The 25,060-nt window shown below is 41.8% G+C and overlaps 1 protein-coding gene and 1 long non-coding RNA gene across 3 annotated transcripts in view; both read left to right on the top strand.

The window, feature by feature from the left end:
- Positions 1-25,060, top strand: part of IST1 (IST1 factor associated with ESCRT-III) — a 413,363-nt gene that overhangs the window by 385,287 nt on the left and 3,016 nt on the right. Inside the window, exons 3-10 of one of the 2 annotated variants that reach the window (XM_050772779.1) lie at positions 14,713-14,815; positions 15,547-15,727; positions 16,161-16,248; positions 20,282-20,365; positions 20,851-20,961; positions 21,979-22,173; positions 22,772-22,864; positions 24,239-24,287. In XM_050772779.1, the coding sequence (XP_050628736.1) occupies positions 14,728-14,815; positions 15,547-15,727; positions 16,161-16,248; positions 20,282-20,365; positions 20,851-20,961; positions 21,979-22,173; positions 22,772-22,864; positions 24,239-24,287 (889 nt within the window). In that variant the 5' untranslated portion in view covers positions 14,713-14,727. The remainder of the gene's footprint in view (positions 1-14,712; positions 14,816-15,546; positions 15,728-16,160; positions 16,249-20,281; positions 20,366-20,850; positions 20,962-21,978; positions 22,174-22,771; positions 22,865-24,238; positions 24,288-25,060) is intronic. The other variant, XM_050772780.1, reaches the window with a different exon arrangement.
- On the top strand, positions 16,255-19,825 carry LOC126943791 (uncharacterized). Its single transcript, XR_007721856.1, has 2 exons — positions 16,255-16,372; positions 16,685-19,825. It is a non-coding gene; the product is annotated as an uncharacterized LOC126943791 (long non-coding RNA).

Raw genomic sequence — 25,060 nt, 5'->3', positions numbered from 1 at the left:
CACTAATGAAAATAATGGTGTTACACTAATAAAGATAAGTATATTTATGTATATAAGCAGAATACTGAGAACTAGTATTGTCACTAGTTCAGAACCATTTTTTGGGGTTTATGTTATAATTGCTTACTTGTCTTATAGTTGTTTTTATGTCAGCTATACCTATTTGGTTGTGAGCCCCTTGAAGGCTAGGGAAGCTCTCATTTGAATGTCTATTGTAGACAGTGGCTTAGCACAGTGCTTGATAGAATAGCACTCAACAAATACTTGGTGAGTGAGTGAATGACAGTAAAGATGTTGAAGCACACGGTGATTTTAGAGTAACCTCTGAATCCCAAAAAGAATTTTAGATTACTTACTGTACAGTGTTAGTATGTGATGTGTATATAATCACATATGTATAAAATTTGGTTTATATGTTTGTTAATGTATCTATAAATAGTAAATGTTGACTAGAATATTTTATTAACTTTTAGGTTATTATCTCTAAAATTAATATTCCTAATCATACAAGATAACAAGGTTTATGTTATGTTTAGCTTTGAAAACAGGTTCAAATTCTGAGATAGTGATTAAGTCAGTCTTTTGCTTTTTTTTTTTTTTTGAGACGGAGTCTCACTCTGTCGCCCAGGCTGGAGTGCAGTGGCACAATCTCGGCTCACTATAAGCTCCACCTCCCGAGTTCACACCATTCTCCTGCCTCAGCCTCCCAAGTAGCTGGGACTACAGGTGCCCACCACCACGCCTGGTTAATTTTTTGTATTTTTAGTAGAGATGAGGTTTCACTGTGTTAGCCAGGATGGTTTCGATCTCCTGACCTCATGACCCGCCCACCTCAGCCTCCCAAAGTGCTGGGATAACAGGTGTGAGCCACTGCGCCCAGCCTAGTCTTTTGCTTTAAATTCAGTTTTAGTCTAATTTATTTAATGTATTGGTAATCATTTAGGATATATCCTTTAGTTGTTACTTTTGTTGTGGTTTACTGTCATTGTCTTTAATGATTAGTTTCTTTGTAAGATGGGGATCTGTTGAATAGGAGTTGAAAAATCCTCAGTACTTACCAAAATAGTTGAGCAAATTGCTTTTGTTTCCTTAAATCTAAAGCAAAACTAGATTATGTAAGTTCGTAGAATTTTTTAAAAGCATGTGGTTTTTAATTAAGTTTTCTACTAATTAACATAATACATGAGTGACAGCTTTGTACAAAACACTGTGTTAGGCAGTGTGGGGGTGACAGTGACATGTAAGAAACAGTTGAAGTCTTGCAGTGAGATTGAAACAGATTAATCAAAGTTGTTAAACCGGGGAAAAAATATATTAAGCATGCCTTAAACATTTTATTTTAACATAAAACACACAGAAAGGCTAGCTAATCTTTAGATGAAGAGCTAAGACTTTTTAAAATATGGGTCCGTTGACTGGAATTTATTTAATAAATGTTTACGTGGTGCTTACTGTGTACATATAACCCAATGTGCTAATTTCTTTACAAATTTTCATTTAATTCTCATACCAGCCCAAGAAGTGTGAAGGTTCATGTAATGTTGGTACTAATTTTCTTTAGATGTTTGGTATAATCTGCCAGAGAAGCCACTTGGGCCTGGATTTTCTTTTGGAATGGTTCTTAATTTTAGATTTAATTTTTTTTTTTTTTTGAAACAAAGTCTGGCTCTGTCACCCAGGCTGGAGTGTAGTGGTGTGATCTCGGCTCACTGCAACCTCCACCTCCTAGGTTCAAGCAGTTCTTCTGTCTCGGCCTCCCGAGTAGCTGGGATTACAGATACCTGCCACCAAGCCTGGCTAATTTTTGTATTTTTAGTAGAGATGGGGTTTCACCATGTTGGCCAGCCTGGGTTCGAACTCCTGACCGCAAGTCATCTGCCTGCCTCGGCTTCCCAAAGTGCTGGGATTATAGGCATAAGCCACCATACCTGGCCTAGATTCAATTTTTGTAATAGATACAGTGTGGCTATATTTTCTATTTCTCAGTGTCAAATTTAGTAAATTTGAGTTTCTGAGGGATTTATTTCATTTCATTGTTGAATTTATAGATATATGTTGGTTATAATATCCCATTTAAACGTCTTTAGAATCTGTAGTGATACTCACCCTTTGATCCCTGATACTGATAATTTATTTATATGTTCCTTTTATTTGTGAATTTGTTATATAGGTATGTCAGTTTTTAAAAAATAGTTTTGAAGAATCAACATTTAGTTGCCCTGATTTTTTTTTTTTTCTATTTCTTCTTCAATTTCATTGATTTTTGCTTTCTTATTGTTGTTTGCTTTTGCTTACTTTGGTTTGATTTTGCTCTTTTTCTAGTTCCTTAATGTGGAAGTTTAGATTAGCAATTTGAGACTTTTCTTCTGGAGAGACAGGGTCTTGCTCTGTTGTCCAGCCAGGAGCACAATGGCATGATCATAGCTCACTGCACCCTCAAACTCTTGTGCTCACTGCCTCAGCCTTGCAAGTAGCTGGGACTCCAGGTGTGTGCCACCAAGCCCTGCTAATGTTTTAGTTTTTTTGTAGAGAATGGGGTCTTGCAACGTTGTCCAGGCTTCAAGTGATCCTCTCCCCTTGGCCTCCCAAAGTGCTGGGATTAGAGGTGTGAACCACTGAGCCTGGCCTCTTCTTTTCTAATTAAAACCTTAATGATACAAATTTTTCTCTAAGCACTGCCTTAGCTACATCCCACAAATTTTTGTTAAATACATATATATATGGGTTTTTTTCAGTACAAACCTTTAAAATTTTTTTTTCACTTGAAGCTTTCTCTTTGACCTCCAAGCAGTTTATCTAGAAGTATATTGTTGAATTCCCAAATGTTGAGATTTTCTGTTGATTTCTAGTCTAATTCCATTACAGTATTCTTGGTATGACTTCAGTTCTGTTTAATTTGGGTTTTGTTTTCTTTTTTTAAAAAAACTTAATATGAGATGAGGTCTTACTGTGTTGCTCAGGCTGGTCCCTTGGCCTCAAATGATCCTTCTATTTCAGCCTCTCAAGTAGCTGAAGTTATAGATGAGAGCCACCATGCCTGGTCCTATTCAATTTGTTAAGTTTGGTTTTAGGACCCCAGGTATGTCCTGCATTCATGAATGTTCCATGTGCACTGCTGTGTTCAGTGTACGTTCTGTAAATGTCAATGAGATGCCATCAGGTGGTGGTGGTGTTCAGTTCTCTGTCCTTATTTGTGTTCTGTCTACTAGGTTGATCAATTACGGTGGGAGGTATGTTGAAGCCTCTAACTATAATTAGATTTGTTTATTTCTTCTTTCCTCTCTGTCATAATTTTTGCTTTGTGTTTTTGAAGCTCTGTTGTTGGGTGCATTCACAATTAGGATTGTTGTATTTTCCTGGTGACTTCACCCTTTTATGCTTATGTAATGTCCTTCTGTATCCCTGGTTTTCCTTTCTCCGAAGTCTGTCTGATATTAATGTAACTCCTCCAACTTTCTGTTTGTTTGGTGGTGGTGGTTGTTTTGAGACGGAGTTTTGCTCTTGTTGCCCAGGCTGAGTGCAGTGGTGTGATCTTGGCTCACTGCAATCCCTGCCTCCCAGGCTCAAGCGATTCTCCTGCCTCAGCCTCCCAAGTAGCTGGGATTACAGGCTCATGCCACCAAGCCTGGCTAATTTTGTATTTTTAGTAGAGATGGGGTTTCGTCCTGTTGACCAGGCTGATCTCGAACTCCTGACCTTAAATGATCCACCTGCCTCGGCCTCCCAAAGTTCTGGGATTACAGGCGTGAGCCACTGCGCCCAGCCTGTTGTTGTTTTGAGACAGGATCTTGCTTTGTTGCCCAGTCTGGAGTGCACTTGCACAAACATGGCTGTCTGCAGCCTTGACCTCCTGGGCTTAAGCGATTCTCCCACCTCAGTCCCCCCAAGTAGCTGGGACTACAGGCACATGCTACCATGTCCAGCTAATTTTTTTGTTTGTTTGTTTTGTTTTGTTTTGTTTTTTGAGACAGAGTCTCCCTCTGTCGCCCAGGCTGGAGTGCAGTGGCGCGTTCTCGGCTCACTGCAAGCTCTGCCTCCCGGGTTTACGCCATTCTCCTGCCTCTGCCTCCTGAGTAGCTGGGACTACAGGTGCCCGCCACCATGCCCGGCTAACTTTATGTATTTTTAGTAGAGATGGGGTTTCACCATGTTAGCCAGGATGGTCTTCATCTCCTGACCTCGTGATGCGCTTGCCTTGGCCTCCCAAAGGGCTGGGATTACAGGCATGAGCCTCCGCGCCCGGCCGCTAATTTATATTTTTTATTTTTTTATTTTTATTTTTATTTTTATTTTTTTTTGTTTTTTTTTGTGTTTTTGTATTTTTTTTCAATTTTTTTTTTATTATTATTATACTTTAAGTTCTAGGGTACATGTGCATAACGTGCAGGTTTGTTACATATGTATATTTGTGCCATGTTGGTGTGCTGCACCCATCAACTCGTCAGCACCCATCAACTCATCATTTACATCAGTTATAACTCCCAATGCAATCCCTCCCCCTCCCCCCAAATTTTTATTTTTAATTGTAGAGATGGGATCTTGCTCTTAGGCTGGTCTTGAATTCCTGAGCTCCAGCGATCCTCGCACATCAGCTTCCCAAAGTGCTGGGATTACGGCATGAGCCACCATACTTGGCTTCCAACTTTCTTTTGATTAGTGTTTGCATATATACCTTTCCTATACTTTACTTTTTAAACTACCTACATCATTATATTTGAAGTGAGTTTCTTGTTGACAGTATATAGTGGATCATTTTTTGGTTCATTGCCACAATATCTGTCTTAATTGTGTTTATACCATTTTCATTTAATTATGTAATTTTTGAATGTTTGAGTTTAGGTTTATGTTTTATTATTTGTTTTCTGTCCTCTCATTTTTGTTTCCTACTTTTTGGGCTATTTGAACACATTTTAAAATTCCAGTTTAAAATCTTTTTTTTTTTTTTGCTTTTTTTGTATAGTGTTTTTGTTTTGTTTGTTTTTTTGAGATGGAGTCTCACTGTGTCACCCAGGCTGGAGTGTAGTGGCGTGGTCTCAGCTCACTGCCACCTCCGCCTCCTGGGTTCAAGCAATTCTCCCGCCTCAGCCTCCAAAATGGCTGGGACTATAGGTGCATGCCACCACACCGGGCTAAGTTTTATATTTTTAGTAGAGACGGGGTTTTACTATGTTGGCCAGGCTGGTCTCGAACTCCTGACCTCGTGATCCACCCGCCTTGCCCTCCCAAAGTACTGGAATTATAGGCATGAGCCACCGCGCCCGGCTGTATAGTATTTTTTAGTGATCGCTCTAGGGATTACAATGGATGAACTTAAGTTTTCTTTTCTTTCTTTCTTTCTTTTTTTTTTGAGACAGAGTTTCACTCTTGTTGCCCAGGCTGGAGTGCAATGGCACCATCTCAGCTCACTGCAACCTTTACCTCCTGGGTTCAAGTGATTCTCCTGCCTCAGCCTCCTGAGTAGCTGGGATTACAGGCGCCCACCACCATGCCCAGCTAATTTTTTGTATTTTTAGTGGAGATGCGGTTTCACCATGTTAGCCAGGCTGTTCTCGAACTCCTGACCTTAGGCGATCCACCTGCCTTGGCCTCCCAAAGTGCTGGGATTACAGGCATGAGCCACCGCACCCAGCCGAACTTAACTTTTCATAGGCTACTTAGAGTCATGTTTTTCCACCTCTCATGGAACACGAAAACCTTACTATTCTATAGATGATCTCTTTACCCTTCTTCCCTTTATCCCATAATGTTGTGGTTATCTTATATATTACATTTACATACATTGAAAGCCCTATCAGACAGTACTGGTTTTGTTTTTAATTGTTAAACATATTTTAAGAGACTTGCAGAGCCATCTATAACCAGATATTTGCCATTTCTGTAACTCTTGCTTTATAATATTCCGGGTTTCCATCTGGTTATCACATCCTTTCTGCATTAAAAACTTCTTAGCAATTCTTTTTTTTTGGAGAAGAAGTCTTGCTCTGTCACCCAGACTGGAGTGCAGTGGCGCCATCTTGGCTCACTGCAACTCTGCCTCCTGAGTTCAAGCAGTTCTCCTGCGTCAGCCTCCCAAGTAGCTGAGACTGCAGGCGAGCGCCACCATGCCCAGCTGATTTTTTTGTATTTTTAGTAGAGACGGGGTTTCACTGTGTTAACTAGGATAGTCTTGATCTCCTGACCTTGTGATCCACCTGCCTCAGCCTCCCAAAGTGCTGGGATTACAGGCTGGCCTTTTTTTTTTTTTTTTTTTTGAGATACAGTTTTGCTCTTGTTGACCAGGCTGGAATGCAATGGTCAGATCTTGGCTCACTGCAGCCTCCACCTCCCGGGTTCAAGCAATTCTCCTGCCTCAGCCTCCTGAGTAGCTAGGATTACAGGCGCCTGCCACCACACCCAGCTAATTTTTTGTGGTTTTTTTTTTTTTTTTTTTTAGTAGAGACGGGGTTTCAGCATGTTGGCCTGACCTCAGGCGTTCCACCTGACTCGGCCTCCCAAAGTGCTGAGATTACCAGACCTGAGCCACCAGGTCCGCAAATTTTTTTTTTTTTTTTTTGAGATGGAGTCTCGCTCAGTTGCCCAGGCTGGAGTGCAGTGGCACAATCTCGGCTCACTGCAAGCTCCGCCTCCCGGGTTCACGCCATTCTCCTGCCTTAGCTTCCCGAGTAGCTGGGACTACAGGCGCCTGCCACCGTGCCCGGCTAATTTTTTGCATTTTTAATAGAAACGGGATTTCACCTTGTTAGCCAGGGTGGTCTCGATCTCCTGACCTTGTGATCTGCCTGCCTTGGCCTCCCAAACTGCTGGGATTACAGGCGTGAGCCACCTCGCCTGGCCCCCTTATGGGATTTAATGACCCAACTGTCATTAAGACATTAAGACCCCTTGGTGTTGTCCTACAGATCTGTAAGGCTTTGTTCACTTTTTTCAATTTTTTTCTCTCTTGTTTTTCAGATTAGATACTTTCTGTTGACTTACCTACAAGTGCCCTGGCTCTTTTCTCTGTCATTTCCCATTCTGGTATTTAGTCCATGCAGTTTCCTTCTTTGGTTTGTATTTTTTTATTCTAATTTTTTTTTTTTTTTGAGACAGGATCTTACCATATTGCTCAGGCTAGTCAGCTAAACTAGGCTCAAGCAGTCCTCCTGCCTCAGCCCTCTGAGAAGCAAGGATTAGTTCTAATTTGTTTCCTCTTTATGTCTTTACTTTTTTTTTTCTTTTTTTTTTTTTGAGACGGAGTCCCACTCTCGCCCAGCTGGAGTGCAGTGGTGTGATCTCAGCCCACTGCAACCTCCGCCTCCCCGAGTCAAGCAGTTCTCTGCCGCAGCCTATTAAGTAGCTGGGACTACAGGCATGCGCCACCACACTTAGCTAATTTTTGTATTTTGAGTAGAGACGGGGTTTCGCCATGTTGGCCAGGCTGGTCTTGAACTCCTGATCTCATGATCCACCTACCTTGGCCTCCCAAAGTGCTGGGATTACAGGCATGAGCCACTGCGCCTGGCCTGTCTTTACTTTTTAATCTTTCCATTTAAGAGAAATTTCCCTTGTTGCAGCATTTTTTTTTTCTTTTTTTTGAGACAGTCTTGCTGTGTTGCCCAGGCTGGAGTGCAATGGCACAACCTCGGCTCACTGCAACCTCTGCCTCCCCAGTTCAAGCGATTCTCCTGCATCAGCCCCTTGAGTAGCTGGGACTACAGACATGTGCCAACTTGCCTGGCTAATTTTTGTATTTTTCGTAAAGGAGGGGTTTCACTACGTTGGCCAGGCTGGTCTTGAACACCTGACCTCAGATGATCTGCCCGCCTTGGCCTCCCACAGTGTTGGGATTACAGGCGTGAGCCACCGCACCCAGCCAGCATTTTTATAGTAGCTGCTTTAAAGTCTTTGTCAGTTAATTCCAACATCGGTGTTGTCTCAGGTTGATTGTGTGAGTTGAGATTTTCCCAGTGGGTATTTCACCCACTCTTTGTCTATACCAGGGTCTCCTTTCTAGTTCCTCAAACCAGGACTAGACAGCTCTTGATGCGCTTTCTCTCTGCTGATGTTCATTTCTGGGTTTCAGGCTGCTGTGCATCCCGGCTGGGGAACATCAGAGGGGAAAATGATAAACTTGATCCCAGTTTATTGGTACTTCAAACTGTGGTCGTCTTTGTCCATCTGCTATTATTTTTCATAGTTCTCAGATAGCTGCTAAATGCATTCTGTTCAGGTTTTATAGCTTCATTCAGTGAAACAGACACTGAACCTAGAACCCTGTTCCTTGTATTTTTTTGTTTCTATTTTTAAAGACCACCCATGTTGCTCTAAGTACAGCTGTTTAATTAATTTTGTCTGCTGCATAGTATTCTGTCATGTTTTTGTCACATTTTATCTGTCTTTTTTTTTTTGGATACAGGGTCTCACTCTGTCATCCAGGCTGGAGTGCAGTGTCATGAACACAGCTCTTTGTTGCCTCCTTGACTTGACTTCCTGGGTGCGAGTGAGCCTCCCACCTCACCCTCCCAAGTAGCTAGGACTACAGGCATGCACCCCCACGCCCAGCTAATTTCTAAATATTCTGTAGAGAGAGTCTTGCCATGTTGCCCAGGCTGGTCTTGAACTCCGGCCTCAAGCGATCTCCTGCCTGGACCTCCCAAACTGCTGGGATTATAGGCATGGACCATCATACTTGGCCTCATTTGTCCTCTTGAAATGGACACTTAGCATTCTTCTGCTTCCTTACTACCACAAAATGCATACATGTGTCTTCATGGTGCTGTGTACAAATTTCTGTGGTGGTGTATGTCCAGGAATGGGATTGCTGTGTCTTAAGGTATATGGATACCTTTCATTAAAGTTCTTAAGGCATATGGATACCTTTCATTAAAGCATACTTTTCATTAAATACTGCCAAATTAGTGTCCAAAATGGTCATATCAATTTGTACATTTATATCGGCCATTATTTGAAAGCCTACTTCTAATTTTTGCCAATCTGACAGGTATAATCTTATCTTTGTTACCACATTAACTTCTAGGATTATACAAAATAGTAAATGAAAACTTGAGAATAACTCCTTAGGTTATCCTTCTCTTAGAAATGTAACTGCTTACTTGACAAGTTTGGTGTATCCATGTTTAAGCTGGAGTAATTGTCTACTAAGGGCAAGATCTTTGTAGGACCCATGATAGAGAAATACTCAGGAATATTTTTTGTACCTTTTTAAACCTAGTTACCTTATTAATCAAGTATATACTGAATAATTTAACGGCAAGTTGGATAATGTTCTTTGGGTTAGTGTCTTCTAATTTCAGTCACCTGGCCAACATGGTGAAACCCTGTCTCTACTCAAAATACAAAAATTAGCTGGGTGTGGTGGCATGTGCCTGTAGTCCCAGCTACTCAGGAGTGATAAAAATAAATTGTGTGGGAGTTGATTTGTTATCTTGATTATATAATAAAAGGCCTTGATGTACAGCAGTCCTCCCTTATCCATGTTTTCATTGTCTGGACTTTCAGCTACTTTGGTCAAGTGTGGTCTGAAAATATTAAATGGAAAATTGCAGAAATAAACAGTTCATACATTTTAAATTGTGTGTCATTCCAAGTAGTTTGATGAACTCTCATGCCATCCTGTTCATCCCACCTGGGATTTGAATTACCCGTTTGTCCAGCGTATCCACGCTGTGTATTGTACCTGCCCATTAGTCACTTAGCCCCCTTGGATATTAGATTGAAAAACATGGTACTATGTATAGGATTCGGTATGAGCTGCAATTTCAGGCATCCACTAGGGTCTTGGAATGTAACCCTTGGATAAGGGGGTACTGCTGTACTTCATAAGGGCAAGGGTGGTTATGTATTTTTTTTTTTTTTTTTTTTTTTTTGAGACGGAGTCTCGCTCTGCCGCCCAGGCTGGAGTGCAGTGGCCGGATCTCAGCTCACTGCAAGCTCTGTCTCCTGGGTTCACGCCATTCTCCTGCCTCAGCCTCCCGAGTAGCTGGGACTACAGGCGCCCGCCACCACGCCCGGCTAGTTTTTTGTATTTTTAGTAGAGATGGGGTTTCACTGTGTTAGCCAGGATGGTCTCGATCTCCTGACCTCGTGATCCGCCCATCTCGGCCTCCCAAAGTGCTGGGATTACAGGCTTGAGCTACCGCGCCCGGCCTGGGTGGTTATGTATTAATAGAAATATTCTTAAATATATGTGAATACATTTTTGTAAATATTCATCAATTTGGAGTATATAAGAGAAAATACTGAGGCTTCCCTTTAGCTTTACTTTCCAGAGTTAACACCATTAAAATGTTAATACCTGTTTTTATAGGCGTCTTCTCCATGCATTTATATACGTGTATAAAGTAGTATCATAATGTGTATGCTACTTTTCAGCTTGATTTAAAAACAAAAAAAAAAAACATTGGGAGGCTGAGATGGGTGGATCACTTGAGGTCAGGAGTTCAAGACCAGCATGTCCAACATGGTGAAACCCCATCTCTACTAAAAATACGAAAAATTAGCTAGGCATGGTGGCGCGTGCCTATAATCTCAGTTACGTGGGAGGCTGAGGCAGGAGAATAGCTTGAACCCAGAAGGCAGAGGTTGCAGTGAGCCGTGATCGCACCACTGCACTCCAGCCTGGGCGAGAGTGAGACTCTTACGTCAAAAACAGAACAATAAAAGTAACACATCTTGGAGCTCTTCCCTTTAATTTTTTCAGCAATTATTATCTGAGTGCTTGCTTTGTGCTAAAATGTTTTAGAATGCTACATTACCTTTTAAAAAAAAAAAACATAAAAAGAAAACTATTGCTATACAAAGATTAGCTGGGTGTGGTGGTTCATGCCTGTAATCCCAGGCACTCCGGAGACTGAGGCAAGAGAATTGCTTGAACTTGGGAGGCAGGGGTTGCAGTGAGCTAAGATCACGCCACCACACTCCAGCCTGGGCAACAAAGTGAAGACTCTGTCTCAGAAACCATAAAAAAACCGCCAAAAAACAAAACTACTGCCATGTATCCCATAAAACAGATGTGTTTTAATCAGTTTCTAATTGTTGGAATTTAGATGATTTTGTCATTGTACGTTCCCCTCTATATACAAGTGAATGTGAACTGTTCTTCAGGATAGACATTTAAACTTGGATTTTTTTTTTTTTCTTTTTTTTTTTTGAGACAGGGTCTTGCCTAGGCTGGAGTGCAGTGGCACAGTCATGGCTCACCTTAGCCTCAACTACCCAGGCTCCAGTGATCTTCTCACTCTTGCCTCCCAAGTAGCTGGGACTATAGGCGCTCACCACCATGCCTTGGCGAATTTTTGTAGTTTTGGTACAGTTGGAGTTTCACCATGTTGCCCAGGCTGGTCTCCTGAACTCAAGTCTCTGCCTCCCAAAGTGTTGTGATTACAGGCATGAGCCACTGCTCCCGGCTAAACTTGGAAGTTTGAAAGAGTGACCTTGAGAGGTGGTAGCAATTTACATTTCCAGCAGGAGTTTGAGAATGCACCAGTTTTCTCACTCATCATCATGATCAAGTTTAGAATAATCTCCTTTGCAGATTTCCCCCCAAATATTGCTTACCTTTTAATTTTTTTTATAGTTTATGTAATTTTTCCATACAAAATAATTTTTGTCTCTTAAAAAGGTCTGTTCTATCTCCTTTATAAAATATTCTTTTATGTTTATCCCAATATGTTAATAGTTTTGTTTTAGCTCTTGAGAATTAAAAAATTTAACTGTGGTGAAAAACACATGGCAACATGACAGAATTTACCAACTTACCCATTTTTAAGTGTAGAGTTCAGTAGTATGTACTCACATAGTTGTGCAACAGATCTCCATAAACTTTTCATCTTCCAAAACTGAAACTCTGTACTCATGAAACAGTTCCCTATTTCCCCCTACTCCTGGACCCTGGCAACCACCATTCTACTTTCTGTTTCTCTAATTTTAGATATCTCACACAAGTAGAATTTTATAGTATTTCTTTTTTTGTGACTGGCTTATTTCACTTACCACGATGTCCTCAAAGTTCATCCATAGCGTGTGATGGGTAGGATTTCCTTTCCTTTCTAAGGCTGATGAGTGCTCTGTTGTATGTGTAGACCACATTTGGTTTATCCATTCATCCCTCAGTGGCCGTTTGGGTTGCCTCCACCTGTTGGCCATTGTGAATAATGCTGCTGGGAACATAGGTATGCAAATACCTCTTTGAAGTTCTGCTTTTAGTTCTTTTAGATATATACCAGAAGTGGGATTTCTAGATTATATGGTAGTTACATTTTTAATTTTAATTTTTTGAGGAACTGCCATACTGTTTTTCCATAATGGTTGTACCATTTTACAATCCCACCAACAGTGCACAAGGGTTCCATTTTCTCCACAGCCTGATCAGTACTTGAAATTTTCTTTCTTTTTTTTGATAGTAGCCATCTTAATGGGTGTGAAGTGGTATCTCATTGTGATTTCATTTTGCCTTTCTCTAGAGATTAATGATATTGGCACTTTTGATATGCTTGTTAGCTGTTTGTATATCATCTTTGGAGAAATGTCTTCAAGTTTTTTGCCCATTTTTTAATCACGTTGTTGTTGTTGAGTTATAGGAGTCCTTTATATGTAATTAGCTCTTGGTTTTTGTTTGTTTTTGAGACAGAGTCTTGCTTTCTCACCATGCCTGGAATACTGTGGTGTGATCTTGGCTCACCACAGCCTCTGCTTCTGGAAATCAAGCAGTCCTCCTGGCTCAGCCTCCTGAGTAGCTGGGACCACAGGTGCATGCCACCATGCCCGGCTAATTTTTGTATTTTTTTGTAAAGATGAGGTTTCTCCATGTTGCCTAGGCTGGTCTTGAACTCATGGGCTTAAGCAATCCTCCCACCTTGGCCTCCCAAAGCGCTGGGATTACAGGCATGAGCCACCACACTCACACCCTACTATTTAGCTTTTTGTTTTTGGAGACGGAATTTCACTCTTGTTGCCCAGGCTGGAGTGCAATGGAGCGTTCTCGGTTCACTGCAAACTCTGCCTCCTGGGTTAAAGCAATTCTCCTGCCTCAGCCTCCCGAGTAGCTGGGATTACAGGCATGCACCATCACACCCAGCTAATTTTGTATTTTTAGTAGAGACGGGGTTTCTCCATGTTGGTCAGGCTGATCTCGAACTCCCGACATCAGGTGATCCGCCCGCCTAGGCCTCCCAAAGTGCTGGGATTGTTTTTGTTGTTTGTTTGTTGTTTTTCCAGTAGAATACAGGTTCCTTTGAGGACAGGGATTGTACCTTTTTTTTTTCTTTCTTTCTTTTTTTGGAGACAGTGTCTCGCTCTGTTTCCAGGCTGGAGTGCAGTGGCACGATTTTGGCTCACTGTTACACCTCCTGGGTTCAAGCAGTTCTCCTGTCTCAGCCTCCCGAGTACTGGGACTACAGGTGTATATCACCATGCCCAGCTAATTTTTTTTTTGTATTTTTAGTAGAGATGGGCTTTCACCATGTTGGCCAGGATGGGCTCCATCTCCTGACCTCATGATCTGCCCACCTTGGCCTCCCAAAGTGATGGGATTACAGGTGTGAGCCACCGTACCTGGCCAGGATTGTACTTAATTTATGCTTTTTATCTCCAGCATCAAGCCAACATCTGACATACAGGTAATCAGAAAATACTTATTGCATGGATTGAACATAACTCAATTGCTGGATTCCAGATACTTGATGACATAAAAGCCCCATTTTAACCTGGGACTTAGGTTAATTCTTAAATGTAGGGTAAAGACTTTTGGGGGCAGTTTTACAAAAGGAAAACCCATCTGATGTTTTTTATTAGTGGTTAATTCACTAGTAGACAAGTACTATTCCTACTGTTTTTTCTTTCTTTGGTGCTCTTTTGATTTGTCTGTTCCTCAGTTACTTTGTTTGACCTATCTTTTGTTTGGATATTACATGTTTTTAAGTTTGAGTCCAGAATTTAAATTGAGAGAAATAGAAATTGTGCTGTTCTGAAATAGAATGCACAGTGGTCAATGCACAATGGTATACCCTAAAGTCTTGCGGGTAGAGGAGGGGTGGTTTTGACTGTAACTCTACTATTCAGTGAAATTCCTGGTAAAGAGCCTTTTGTTGTAGAATTTTGTAGGGCAGTTTTTTCGTGGACTTTTCACCCCTTTGTGTAACTCTGTACATGAGTAGATGTCAATGATATTTCTTGGGTACTAGCTTTTCCCCAAAGACTGAGACTTGTTGGCAGGATTTGGGGAGTTAAGATGAGAATATTTTCAATTATGGGTCTAAATTCGATCATCTTTCCCCATTGCCATCCCTGTTGAGATTTTTTTGGGAGAAGCAGGGAGCCCTTCTGCTTTTTTATCTTTTTATTACACCACCCCCTGCCAATATCTAGGTATTAATTTCATCTGTCACCAAATTCTTTCAGCTGTGCCTTCAAAGTAGATTTCAAATCCAGTTGCCTGACACTGCTAACCACCCTAGTCTGAGCCATTACCATCTCTTGTCTGGATGATAATAATAGCCTTCCCATTGGTCTTCCTGCTTCCAGTATTATCCTTCCCCAATTAGTTTTCTTTACAACAGCCAAAACAATCTGTAAAAAATGTGAATTAGAGCCTGTCATTTTCCTGTATTAGAAAAATACTCTGGTTTATTGTTTCACATAATTCACCCCTAAGAGGCTCTAGTTCCTGAACTAATTTTGACTTGAAAATAGTCATTGTGCTTCTTCTGTTTCTAGGAGGAACAGCACAGCATGCTGGGCTCTGGATTTAAAGCTGAGCGCTTAAGAGTGAATTTGAGATTAGTCATAAATCGCCTTAAACTATTGGAGAAAAAAAAAAGTGAGTAGTGTACCTTTTTTTCTCCAAAATACATCACTGGATGCTAGCACCCCAGTAGTGGATCTTTGAGGCCAGTACTATGAAGTCTTAGGGATCGTATCTTTTTTTGTTGTTGTTTTTGTTGAGACACAGTCTCACTCTGTCGCCCAGGATGGAGTGCAGTGGTGTGATCTCGGCTCACTGCAACCTCCACCTCCAGGGTTCAAGTGATTCTTGTGCCTCAGCCTCCCAAGTAGCTGGGATTACAGGCATGTGCCACCACACCTGGCTAATTTTCATGTTTTTAGTAGAGACGGGATTTCACCATGTTGGCCAGGCTGGTCTTGAACTCATGACCTCAAAGCCATCCGTCTGCCTCGGCCTCCCAAAGTGCTGGGATTACAGGCATGAGCTACCATACCTGGCCTGGGATCATATCTTTTAAGCTTTGGATGCATTTCTGCCCTTTGTGACTAATAGACTAAGTGCCTTTTTTGCAGAGAAAGGGACATACTCTGTTATGGAATTAGGTCACCTGACTCCTAAGTTGGAAATGTTAAGCCACATGAACTATATTTTCTCACCTAGACAGAGTAGCAAATTCTACAGTAGATGGGATGGGATTAGATTTGCTAAGGGAGAGGAGCTAGGATATAATAGAAACCACCCAGTTCTTCTTGCTGGGGGGAGATTGGCCTGTAGGCCAGATGCCAGTGCTCTACTGTGAGATTGGAGTGGGATTTGTGTCTTAGCGGAACTGGCCCAGAAAGCGAGAAAGGAGATTGCTGACTATCTGGCTGCTGGGAAAGATGAACGAGCTCGGATCCGTGTTGAGCACATTATCCGGGAAGACTACCTCGTGGAGGCCATGGAGATCCTGGAGCTGTACTGTGACCTGCTGCTGGCTCGGTTTGGCCTTATCCAGTCTATGAAGTAAGATACTTTGATTCAAAGACCTAAATGACTTCTGGAATTTGAGAAAGGAATAATATGGTCTCTTTCTGCATCAAGGGACTATTTCACATGCCCAAGGATCTGCTTCCTAACAGTTGCTTAAAGGCCTGATCTCAGTGTAGATAACTGTTAAAAAAAAAAAAATACAGAACCTGAAACTGAGAAGCCTAAATTTGAATCTTGGCCCAACCATTTTCCGACTTCATGGCCTTGGGCTTGTTCCATAGTTTTGAGTTTCTCCAAAAGTAAAATAAGATCACGAAAATGGCTAGAAGCCTAGAGTTATTGTGAGAATCTAGTGAGATTCACAAAATAGCTTCAGAGGCTATAAAGTATATGAAACAAAAGCTAGGATTTTGTTGGTTTGTTTTAAAGAATGTTTTAAAAAATACTAATGTTTTTCCTTGATTAGGGAACTAGATTCTGGTCTGGCTGAATCTGTGTCTACATTGATCTGGGCTGCTCCTCGACTCCAGTCAGAAGTGGCTGAGTTGAAAATAGTGAGTACAAGTAGTTTCAGTGATGTCTGTAGCTTTTCATATTGTTAGAAAGGTTGGTTAATATAAGTTACTTCTGCCGATTTGACCAGATATTTTGTACCCTTCTTTGTTGCTTTTGAAATAGGTTTTGTAGGCCGGGCGTGGTGGCTCATGCCTGTAATCCCAGCACTTTGGGAGGCCGAGACGGGTGGATCACGAGGTCAGGAGATCGAGACCATCCTGGCTAACACAGTGAAACCCCATCTCTACTAAAAAATACAAAAAACTAGCCGGGCGAGGTGGCGGGCGCCTGTAGTCCCAGCTACTCCGGAGGCTGAGGCAGGAGAATGGCGTGAACCCGGGAGGCGGAGCTTGCAGTGAGCCAAGATCCAGCCACTGCACTCCAGCCTGGGCGACAGAGCGAGACTCCGTCTCAAAAAAAAAAAAAAAGAAATAGGTTTTGTAAATGTGTTTCTCTTTTTCAGCCTTATATCGTACAATAGAACAGCGTTTTGCAAACTTGAGTAATTTGTTTAAGGAGCAAAGTTTCATGTTCTCGAGTTTTGTCTTAATGTTATTTAACTCTATGCAAATAGAAAAGTTCTTATACAACTGTAAACAAGTAAAGTGAAAATAACATTAAGGTGACAGATGTTTTTCCTTTATTTATTAATTCCACAAATATTTATTAAGTAAATTGTATGAGCTGTGTGAGTGCTGGGGGTGATAGTGGTGAGCAAAATATGGCACCAGCCATACTCCTGTAGCTTAGAGTCTAGCAGAAAAGACAGACATTAACCAGAAAATTGCACATCACAACATGGATATGGTACTGACTCCTAGGGTACAAATTCAGTTGTGTTGTTTTCTATTTTCGACATCTTTGCCTTTCTGTTTTATTTCCTAGGAATTGTCTCATTCTTATCTCCCAACCCATCTACTGAGATTTCCTTGTTTTCTAGGTTTTTTTCAAGAGCTCTTTTTAGAAAATTCTCTGAATATTTTTCATACTCCGTTTGTTTCATGGCTACAATGTTTTCTGAGTCTCTGAGGATATTAATTATAGTTAATTTTTAAACTTCTGTCATGTTTGTTTCTCTCAAGTTCAATTTTCGTATTTCTTAGTTTTATAGTAGAAGTTTTCCCAAAGATTTAGTGGTCCTTGGGTGTCGGTTTACATTTAAGAGTGAGGCACTAAAAAGGAGGTTGGACCTTCTTGTGTGCATGGGTGGGTTTTTATTGCCAGATGCCTTCATTGCTGAGTGATCTGACTAAGCTCTTATTTGGAGGAATTCCAGACTGTGAGGAACTAGTCATCTTTCCTTGAGTTGGTTGTTTTCTCCAGAATCCTCCTATTTTCTGCCTAGAGTGTATAAGCTGGCTGCCAGCATTTCTGAGAGCCCAGTGGAGAAGGAAGCCAAAAATCTATTTGATATATAGAAGACTTACACTTAATTCTTCTGTTGTAAGTATCACTGTTGTCTCCTGTGTGTAGACTCGAGTCCCTTTAGTTTAGTCTCCCCAGAGAATAAACCTCGGATAGTCCAGTAGGGTGCCAGGGATAGTCATTGAGTTTTGTGGGCAGAGAAGAGGGACAATAGAGGCAACTGATTATTATGTAGATTGTTTTTTTTTTTTTGAGACGGAGTCTTACACTGTTGCCTGGAGTGCAGTGGTGTAATCATGGCTCACTGCAACCTCTACCTCCTGGGTTCAAGCGATTCTCCTGCCTCAGCCTCCTAAGTAGCTGAGATTACAGGTGCCTGCCACCACGCCCGGCTAATTTTTTGTATTTTTAGTGGAGACAGGGTTTCATCATGTTGACCAGACTGATCTCGAATTCCTGACCTTGTGATCCGCCCGCCTTGGCCTCCCAAAGTGTTGGGATTACAGGCATGAGCCACCACACCCGGCCGTTTTTGGTCTCTTCTGTACTCCTTTAAAATTAATCTCGGAAAAGGCTTAAATGTTACAAAATTCAAAAGCCATAAACAGAGTGATACACTAATGTGAATAAAAATAATCTCTGTATAGTATAAACCAGCCAAAACAAAAACCATAAAAGACAAATGCCATTTAAATCATAGGTGCCAGGTACCACTGAAAGTCTTCATATTGAACAGTGAGAACTCTCCTACTGGGCTCCTGGAATGTTGGGACCGCTCTGGTCCAATGCTACTATCGTTTCCTGTCTGGAAAGCGAGAGTAGCTTCTTGAATATTCTTCCTATTCCTACTTTGGCTTCTTTTAATCTATTCACTATTCTATCAGAACCACCTGAGGGTTTTGTCCAAAACACAGCTCTGATCCTGTCATGACCTCTTGCTTTAAAGCCCATCAGTAGCTTTCTGTTGCTCTTGTGATAGAAACAAAACTCCCTTATACAGCCTACATGGTCCTGCGTTGTCTGGCTCCCACCTCCCTTTCTTCGTTTCCTACCACACTCTTTGGCCTCTGTACTAGAGGCTCACTGGCTGATTGCAGGCTTGAGGACTTTGTTTTTTTCCACCAGAGGGCTTTGCACTGCTGTTTTCTTTTCCTAGAATGCTCTTCCTTCCCTATTTAGTTAACTCCTAGTCATTTTTAATTTAATTATTTGAGACAGGGTCTTGCTTTGTCACCCAGGCTGGAGTGCAGTGGCACGATCTTGCCTCATTGCAGCCTCGGCTTCCTGGGCTCAACTGATCCTCCTCCCACCTCAGCCCCCCGAGTAGCTGAGACAACAGATGCATGCCACCATGCCCAGCTAATTTTTGTGTCTTTTAAAAATAGAGGCTAGGGTTTTGCTATGTTGCCCAGGCTGGTCTTGAACACCTGAGCTCAAGTGATCCGCCCACCTCAGCCTCACAAAGTGTTGGGATTACAGGCATGAACCCCCATGCCTGACCTTAGTCATCCTTTAAATCTCAGCAGAGCATCACTTCCTTCAGGAATCCTTACCTGACTTTTCTGATAAGATTTGATTCTGCTGTTAGAAGCTGGTGATAGCATGCTGTACCTTCACTTGGTATCACTTATTGTAGCTGCAGTTGTGCCTTTATCTGTGTTATTGTTAGAAATGCTTGTTCCACGGTGCCACAAAGAAATAGCACTCAAATATAAATTTAATTCTTTCAGCAAGGCAGTTTTTACTTTCTGCAGAAAGGGTGCTTCTCGCAGATGGAACAATAGCAAGAGCACACTGAACAAAGGGGGTAAAAATATTTATATCCTACACATCTGGACCCTATTGCTGTGTCCTGATTCCATTGGCTGGAACTGGACCTCCCAGTCTAGGCTGCACCCATTTGGCTAAAGGTTTTAAAACTTTTAAAAATAGGTATATGCAAGGGAGAACAAAGGAAAAGAGGAAGTTGATTATGAGAAGACTTAGAAAAGTAGTAACATTCCCAAATAAGGAAGGGGCATAGGCTGCGAGCTGAGACATGCTTGTGAGCATCTTGGTTAAAGTACAAGGGCATAGAATGTATTTATTTTCTTATATTTAATAGCTACATGGGATAGGGGTTAACAAAGAGTTATTAGCACGAAGCAAGGAAGCTTGAAGGAAGTTAGTCTTTAAAAGAAACATTTCTTCTTTTTAGTAGAGATGGGGTTTCATCATGTTAGCCAGGATGGTCTCAATCTCCTGACCTTGTGATCTGCCTGCCTCGGCCTCCCAAAGTGCTGGAATTACAGGCGTGAGCCCCTGCACTTGGCCTCAAAAGAAACATTTCTAACATTTATGATTTATTCTTTAACAAGAAGGGAAACTTTGAAGAGGAAACTTTTTTCTTTGTACAATTTGATTAATGTAAGAGTAGGAACAGTATCTGTTTTGTTCCTTTTATTTATATTGTATAACACTCATGATAGTGTTTGGCACTTGAGTGCTGCTCATTGGATGGATGGATGGATGAACAAATAGTGGATTAATGCATACCCCTTAAGGTTTTGCAGACTCCAGTGTTTTGGAAATCTTGTAATAGACACATGTTTACTGTTGCCAGGAAGAAGCGTAGAGCAGTCTGTTGGAGTGGTCTCTATTTTTATTTACTGTCCTTTTTCTTTTCAGGTTGCTGATCAGCTCTGTGCCAAGTATAGCAAGGAATATGGCAAGCTATGTAGGACCAACCAGATTGGAACTGTGAATGACAGGGTAATGAACATAGTTGGTAAACATGAAAGCAGTATGTGGGAGCAGTTTATTGTATTGCCTGTGGCAATTGTAGTGGGTACCACTGTATGGCTCAGTATAGGGTTTCACATTTCAGCTGTGTGGCTGGCAGTGTGGTCCAATCCTTACACCTGCTGAGTTCCTCTGGTTGCTGTCATTCCTGACTCCACTTCCCCACTTTGTATGCCTCATGTCATTTGTGAAGGTTGGAAGTGAGGTGGGGAGGGTGGTGGATGAATTGAACTGTGGAAGGCAGCAGTATTGTCTTTTACCAGCATCTGGGTCATGTGTAATGAGAATGTGAAGAGACTTGGGTCCTCTGATGTGTCTTGTGACTCTGAAAAAAATTTAACTGCTTTGAACCTTTTTTTCCTGAATGTTACCTGTAAAATGAGAGGAGCTAACTTTGCATAGTGAGGTTAGGATTAGGCTGGTTGGTATAGATGCATCTTACTTTTTACTTACAGCTAATGCACAAGCTGAGTGTGGAAGCCCCACCCAAAATCCTGGTGGAGAGATACCTGATTGAAATTGCGAAGAATTACAATGTACCCTATGAACCTGACTCTGTGGTCATGGTAAGTTTATCCCAGAATACAAAGAAAAATGAATTTGTAGGTATGACCTTCTTTGGAAAAAAAAAAATCCATATTCTTTGCATTAACTTAAATTTGTGTGAGTTTAAGCCTTCGTCCAGTTAGTAGCTTTTTGACAATAAATGTGCCTGCATATCTCACAGGGAACTTAAGGAATTAGATGAATAACAACACTGAGAAGGTCCAAACCTTGATACAAATGTAAAATGGCACTATTATTGCTACTTTTTGGTGAACTTCAGAATTGAGAAACCACCTGTAGATAGCAAGAAATGCCCCAAGACCCAAACAGTTCCTGAAACGTTTACTGGGTACCCACCATGTGTCAGGTAGTGCACAGAAAGCTGAGGATACAGGGATAAAAAATCATCCACCAGTTGGCCAGGCACAGTGGCTCACGCCTGTAATCCCAGCACTTTGGGAGGCTGAGGCGGGTGGATCATGAGGTCAGGAGATTGAGACCATCCTGGTTAACACGGTGAAACCCCTGTCTCTAGTAAAAATAGAAAAAATTAGCTGGGCGTGGTGGCGGGCGCCTGTAGTCCCAGCTAATTGGGAGGCTGAGGCAGGAGAATGGTGTGAACCCGGGAGGTGGAGGAGCTTGGCAGTAAGCCGAAATCACGCCACTGCACTCCAGCCTGGGCGACAGCGAGACTCCATCTCAAAAAATAAAATCGTCCACCAGTTAAGGTCAGTGGGGTCTGGTGGATGCTTTGGTGTGTACTGTTCAGACATCCCTATTACCCCCAGTTGGAGACACCATCAGGTCCATTCCAGCTGCAGAAGTCATTGGGGAATTAATTGGCTGAGGCCTTTGTTGTGACTGTGTTGCAGCCCAACTTCTCCTTCCACCTAACTCTGCCTTCTTTTGCCTCACACGTGTTGATCCCAGAAGCACTCCAGTAAACTTGCTTCATGCTAATCTCCATCTGAGTCCGCTTTCTGGGGAACCTGGTCTTGGACATGTGTTAATGACATGGGTTTCTCTTTTTGTCTCAGGCAGAAGCTCCTCCTGGGGTAGATACAGATCTTATTGATGTTGGATTCACAGATGATGTGAAGAAAGGAGGCCCTGGAAGAGGAGGGGGTGGTGGGTTCATAGCACCAGTTGGTGGACCTGATGGAACGGTGCCAATGCCCATGCCCATGCCATCTGCAAATACGCCTTTCTCATATCCACTGCCAAAGGGACCTGTAAGTATACATAAGTGTGGGTGTGAGCTTTAGAAAATGTTATAGAAGATGACAAGCTGGCTCTGTGAATGCACTCAGGAATCGTAGGTTGTCAGGAGCAGTCAGCAGTAAGAACATTTGGTATTAGCTGGCAGTCATCTTGTGGGGAAAAAATCATTGGATTCAAAGATGATCTTTTAGTTCAGCTGTAGGAAAATCTATAGAGATGGTGCCAGAAAAACACTTTTCATATAGGTTTACTATCTTTGGGATCTGTTATAGTCATACTAGTAGCTTTTTCCACAAATGAATAAACCACCAATTATTATCAGGCAGAAAAACCTTTGTAGATAAGATGGTCATTGCTAGAAAGAAAGTCTCATTAGAGTTTTCCCTTGTAAACACTGAAGCAGTTGATTAAATAGCCTTTGGTTATAGCTCTTTATAAATCCGGAATCCTGACCACATGTGGTCTTTTTGGGCATTTTTAAGGATCTTGAATATTTATATATTTTTAGTATGGGAATATACATGTATTTATTTCTCCCTTCCAATACTCAAACCTTGAAGATTGCAAACTGGAGACAGTGTCTCTGATGTTGCCTTTCTCCTCTTACAGTCAGATTTCAATGGATTGCCAATGGGGACTTTTCAGGCCTTTCCCAATATTCATCCACCTCAGATACCAGCAACTCCCCCATCGTACGAATCTGTAAGTGCCTGAGCCTGTTTTATAAGCAACAGGAGAGTGAATGCCATGAAGAGGGAGCAAAATAATGACCACAGGGAAGGCAGAGTTTTGATCAATTCCTAGTACTGTCATCGTTTTTGCTTTGGGATTCTTATGTTGCTTTATAACACTACCCTGAAAGTGGGGAATGGTGGTGATGGCAGTATCATTGGTGGCAATGCTTTGTCTGCAATTAAGCCAGGAATCAGGAAGGAACTACAGATTTCTTAGAAAGTTGTAGTGCTCTATGAGGGCACTTAACCAGTTGTTTTGACCGACTAGGCAGATACTCACATTGAGCTGATATAGTTGTGGTGCTAAAGTATCATAATTATTAAAATATTAGTCTTATATGTTCTCAACACATGTAAAGGAATAATCAGAAATGTCCAGTTACATGTCGGCCAGTAGCATTAATTTCACATTTTAGTATTCTAGTTAAAACTTGCTAATGAATAGCTAATACCTCGAACTGTAGGTGGTTTAGGTTACTTGTTTTTGACCAGCCTTGTTTCTTCAGTTACTGTAGGCCTTTTGAGACCTGTCTCCATCTAGTATTTTACTGAGAAACAAATAGGTGTGGCATTTGCTATGTAAATTACTCATCTAGGAAGATCTTCCTGTTCCTGAGCTTGCTTTCTGTTCTTTCATTTGGTTCCCATCTGTAGCTGATGTGTTCTACCTTGGGCCTGAGTTTTTCTTATGCTTTGGTTTTGCATGCGTCGGAGCATAACCCACAGCTGTTTGTAGGAATGAGGTCGAAAATCTTCACCAGTATTTGAGGACTTGGTTCTTACAGATATATTCAGGAATGCTTTCCCTTTGCCCAAAGGTGAAAGTATCATTAAAGTTGTCATAGTGTGGTAAGGATTTTCTTTTTCTCTGCTTGGCAGTTGAGTTCAACATGGGACCGGGCGTGGTGGCTCGCACCTATAATCCCAGCACTTTGGGAGGCTTAGGCAGGCGTTCAAGACCAGCCTGGGCAACATGGAGAAACCCTGTCTCTACCCAAAATACAAAAATTGGCCAGGCATAGTGCTGCACACCTGTGGTCCCAGCTATGCGGGAGTTTGTGGTGGGGCAATGGCTGGAGCCCAGGAAGTGGAGGCTGTGGTGAGCTGTGATTGTACCACTGCACTCCAGCCTGGGTGACAGAACAAGACCCTGTCTCAATTAAAATCAAAGGAGTTCAACATGGTGTCTACCTGATTGGAAGAAATGCAGGGGCAGTTTCTTTGGAACAGGCTCTGTTGTATTTGGTGAGCACCTTAGCTTTTGGAAACACAGGGGCTTATACCAGTACTTTCTCCAGTGATGCCATTGCTGTTTCCTCTGGTAACAATCTGTGTGTTTCAGGTAGATGACGTTAATGCTGATAAGAATCTCTCTTCTGCACAGATTGTTGGTGAGTAGTGTCAATCAGAAACCTTCAGGGCTCAGTGCTGAACCCTCTGCTGTTTTCTCCTTTCTCATTGTTCCTCCCTTAGAGACTGTTTCCAAGTCCATGGAATTCTATCTACATGCCCTGTTGTCTTCCCAAATGCTAAAATAGAACTCAGGATATCCTGCTTCCAAAGATAAAAGATTGTCCCTAGCCCAAAAGAAGCTCCCATGTTCCCTCTTTGTCAGTGGTATCACTATTCTTTTTCATCCTTCTGGTTTTTTTTAGTCATGCTTGACTTCTTTATATTATTGCTGCTTCAACTTCCATTGTGCCTCAAAATACCAAATTTTAAGTTGGGGCATTAAAGAGATGTTGAGGAGAAAGTAAGTACAAATGCTAAGTGTATAGCTTAGTGTTTTTTTTTTTTTTTTTTTCCTTTTTTGAGATGGAATCTGGCTTTGTTGCCCAGGCTGGAGTGCACTGGCGCAGTCTTGACTCTCTGCAACCTCCGCCTCCCAGGTTCAAGCTATTCTGCCTCAGCCTCCTGAGTATCAGCTGGGATTCTAGGTGCACACCACCATATCCAGCTAATTTTTGTATTTTTAGTTTACGGGGTTTAACCATGTTGGTTAGGCTGGTTTTGAACTCCTGACCTCGTGATCTGCCCGCCTCAGCCTTCCAAAGTGCTGAGATTACAGGCATGAGCCACTGTGCCTGGCCAGCTCAGTGAATTTTACAAAGCAAACATGTTCATGTAGCTATGTACTCAATTAAAAAAGTACTGGCCAGGTATG

The sequence above is a fragment of the Macaca thibetana genome, chromosome 20, assembly GCF_024542745.1.
Source record: "Macaca thibetana thibetana isolate TM-01 chromosome 20, ASM2454274v1, whole genome shotgun sequence".
NCBI lineage: Eukaryota > Metazoa > Chordata > Mammalia > Primates > Cercopithecidae > Macaca > Macaca thibetana.
This window is presented reverse-complemented; position numbering and strand designations above follow the sequence as displayed.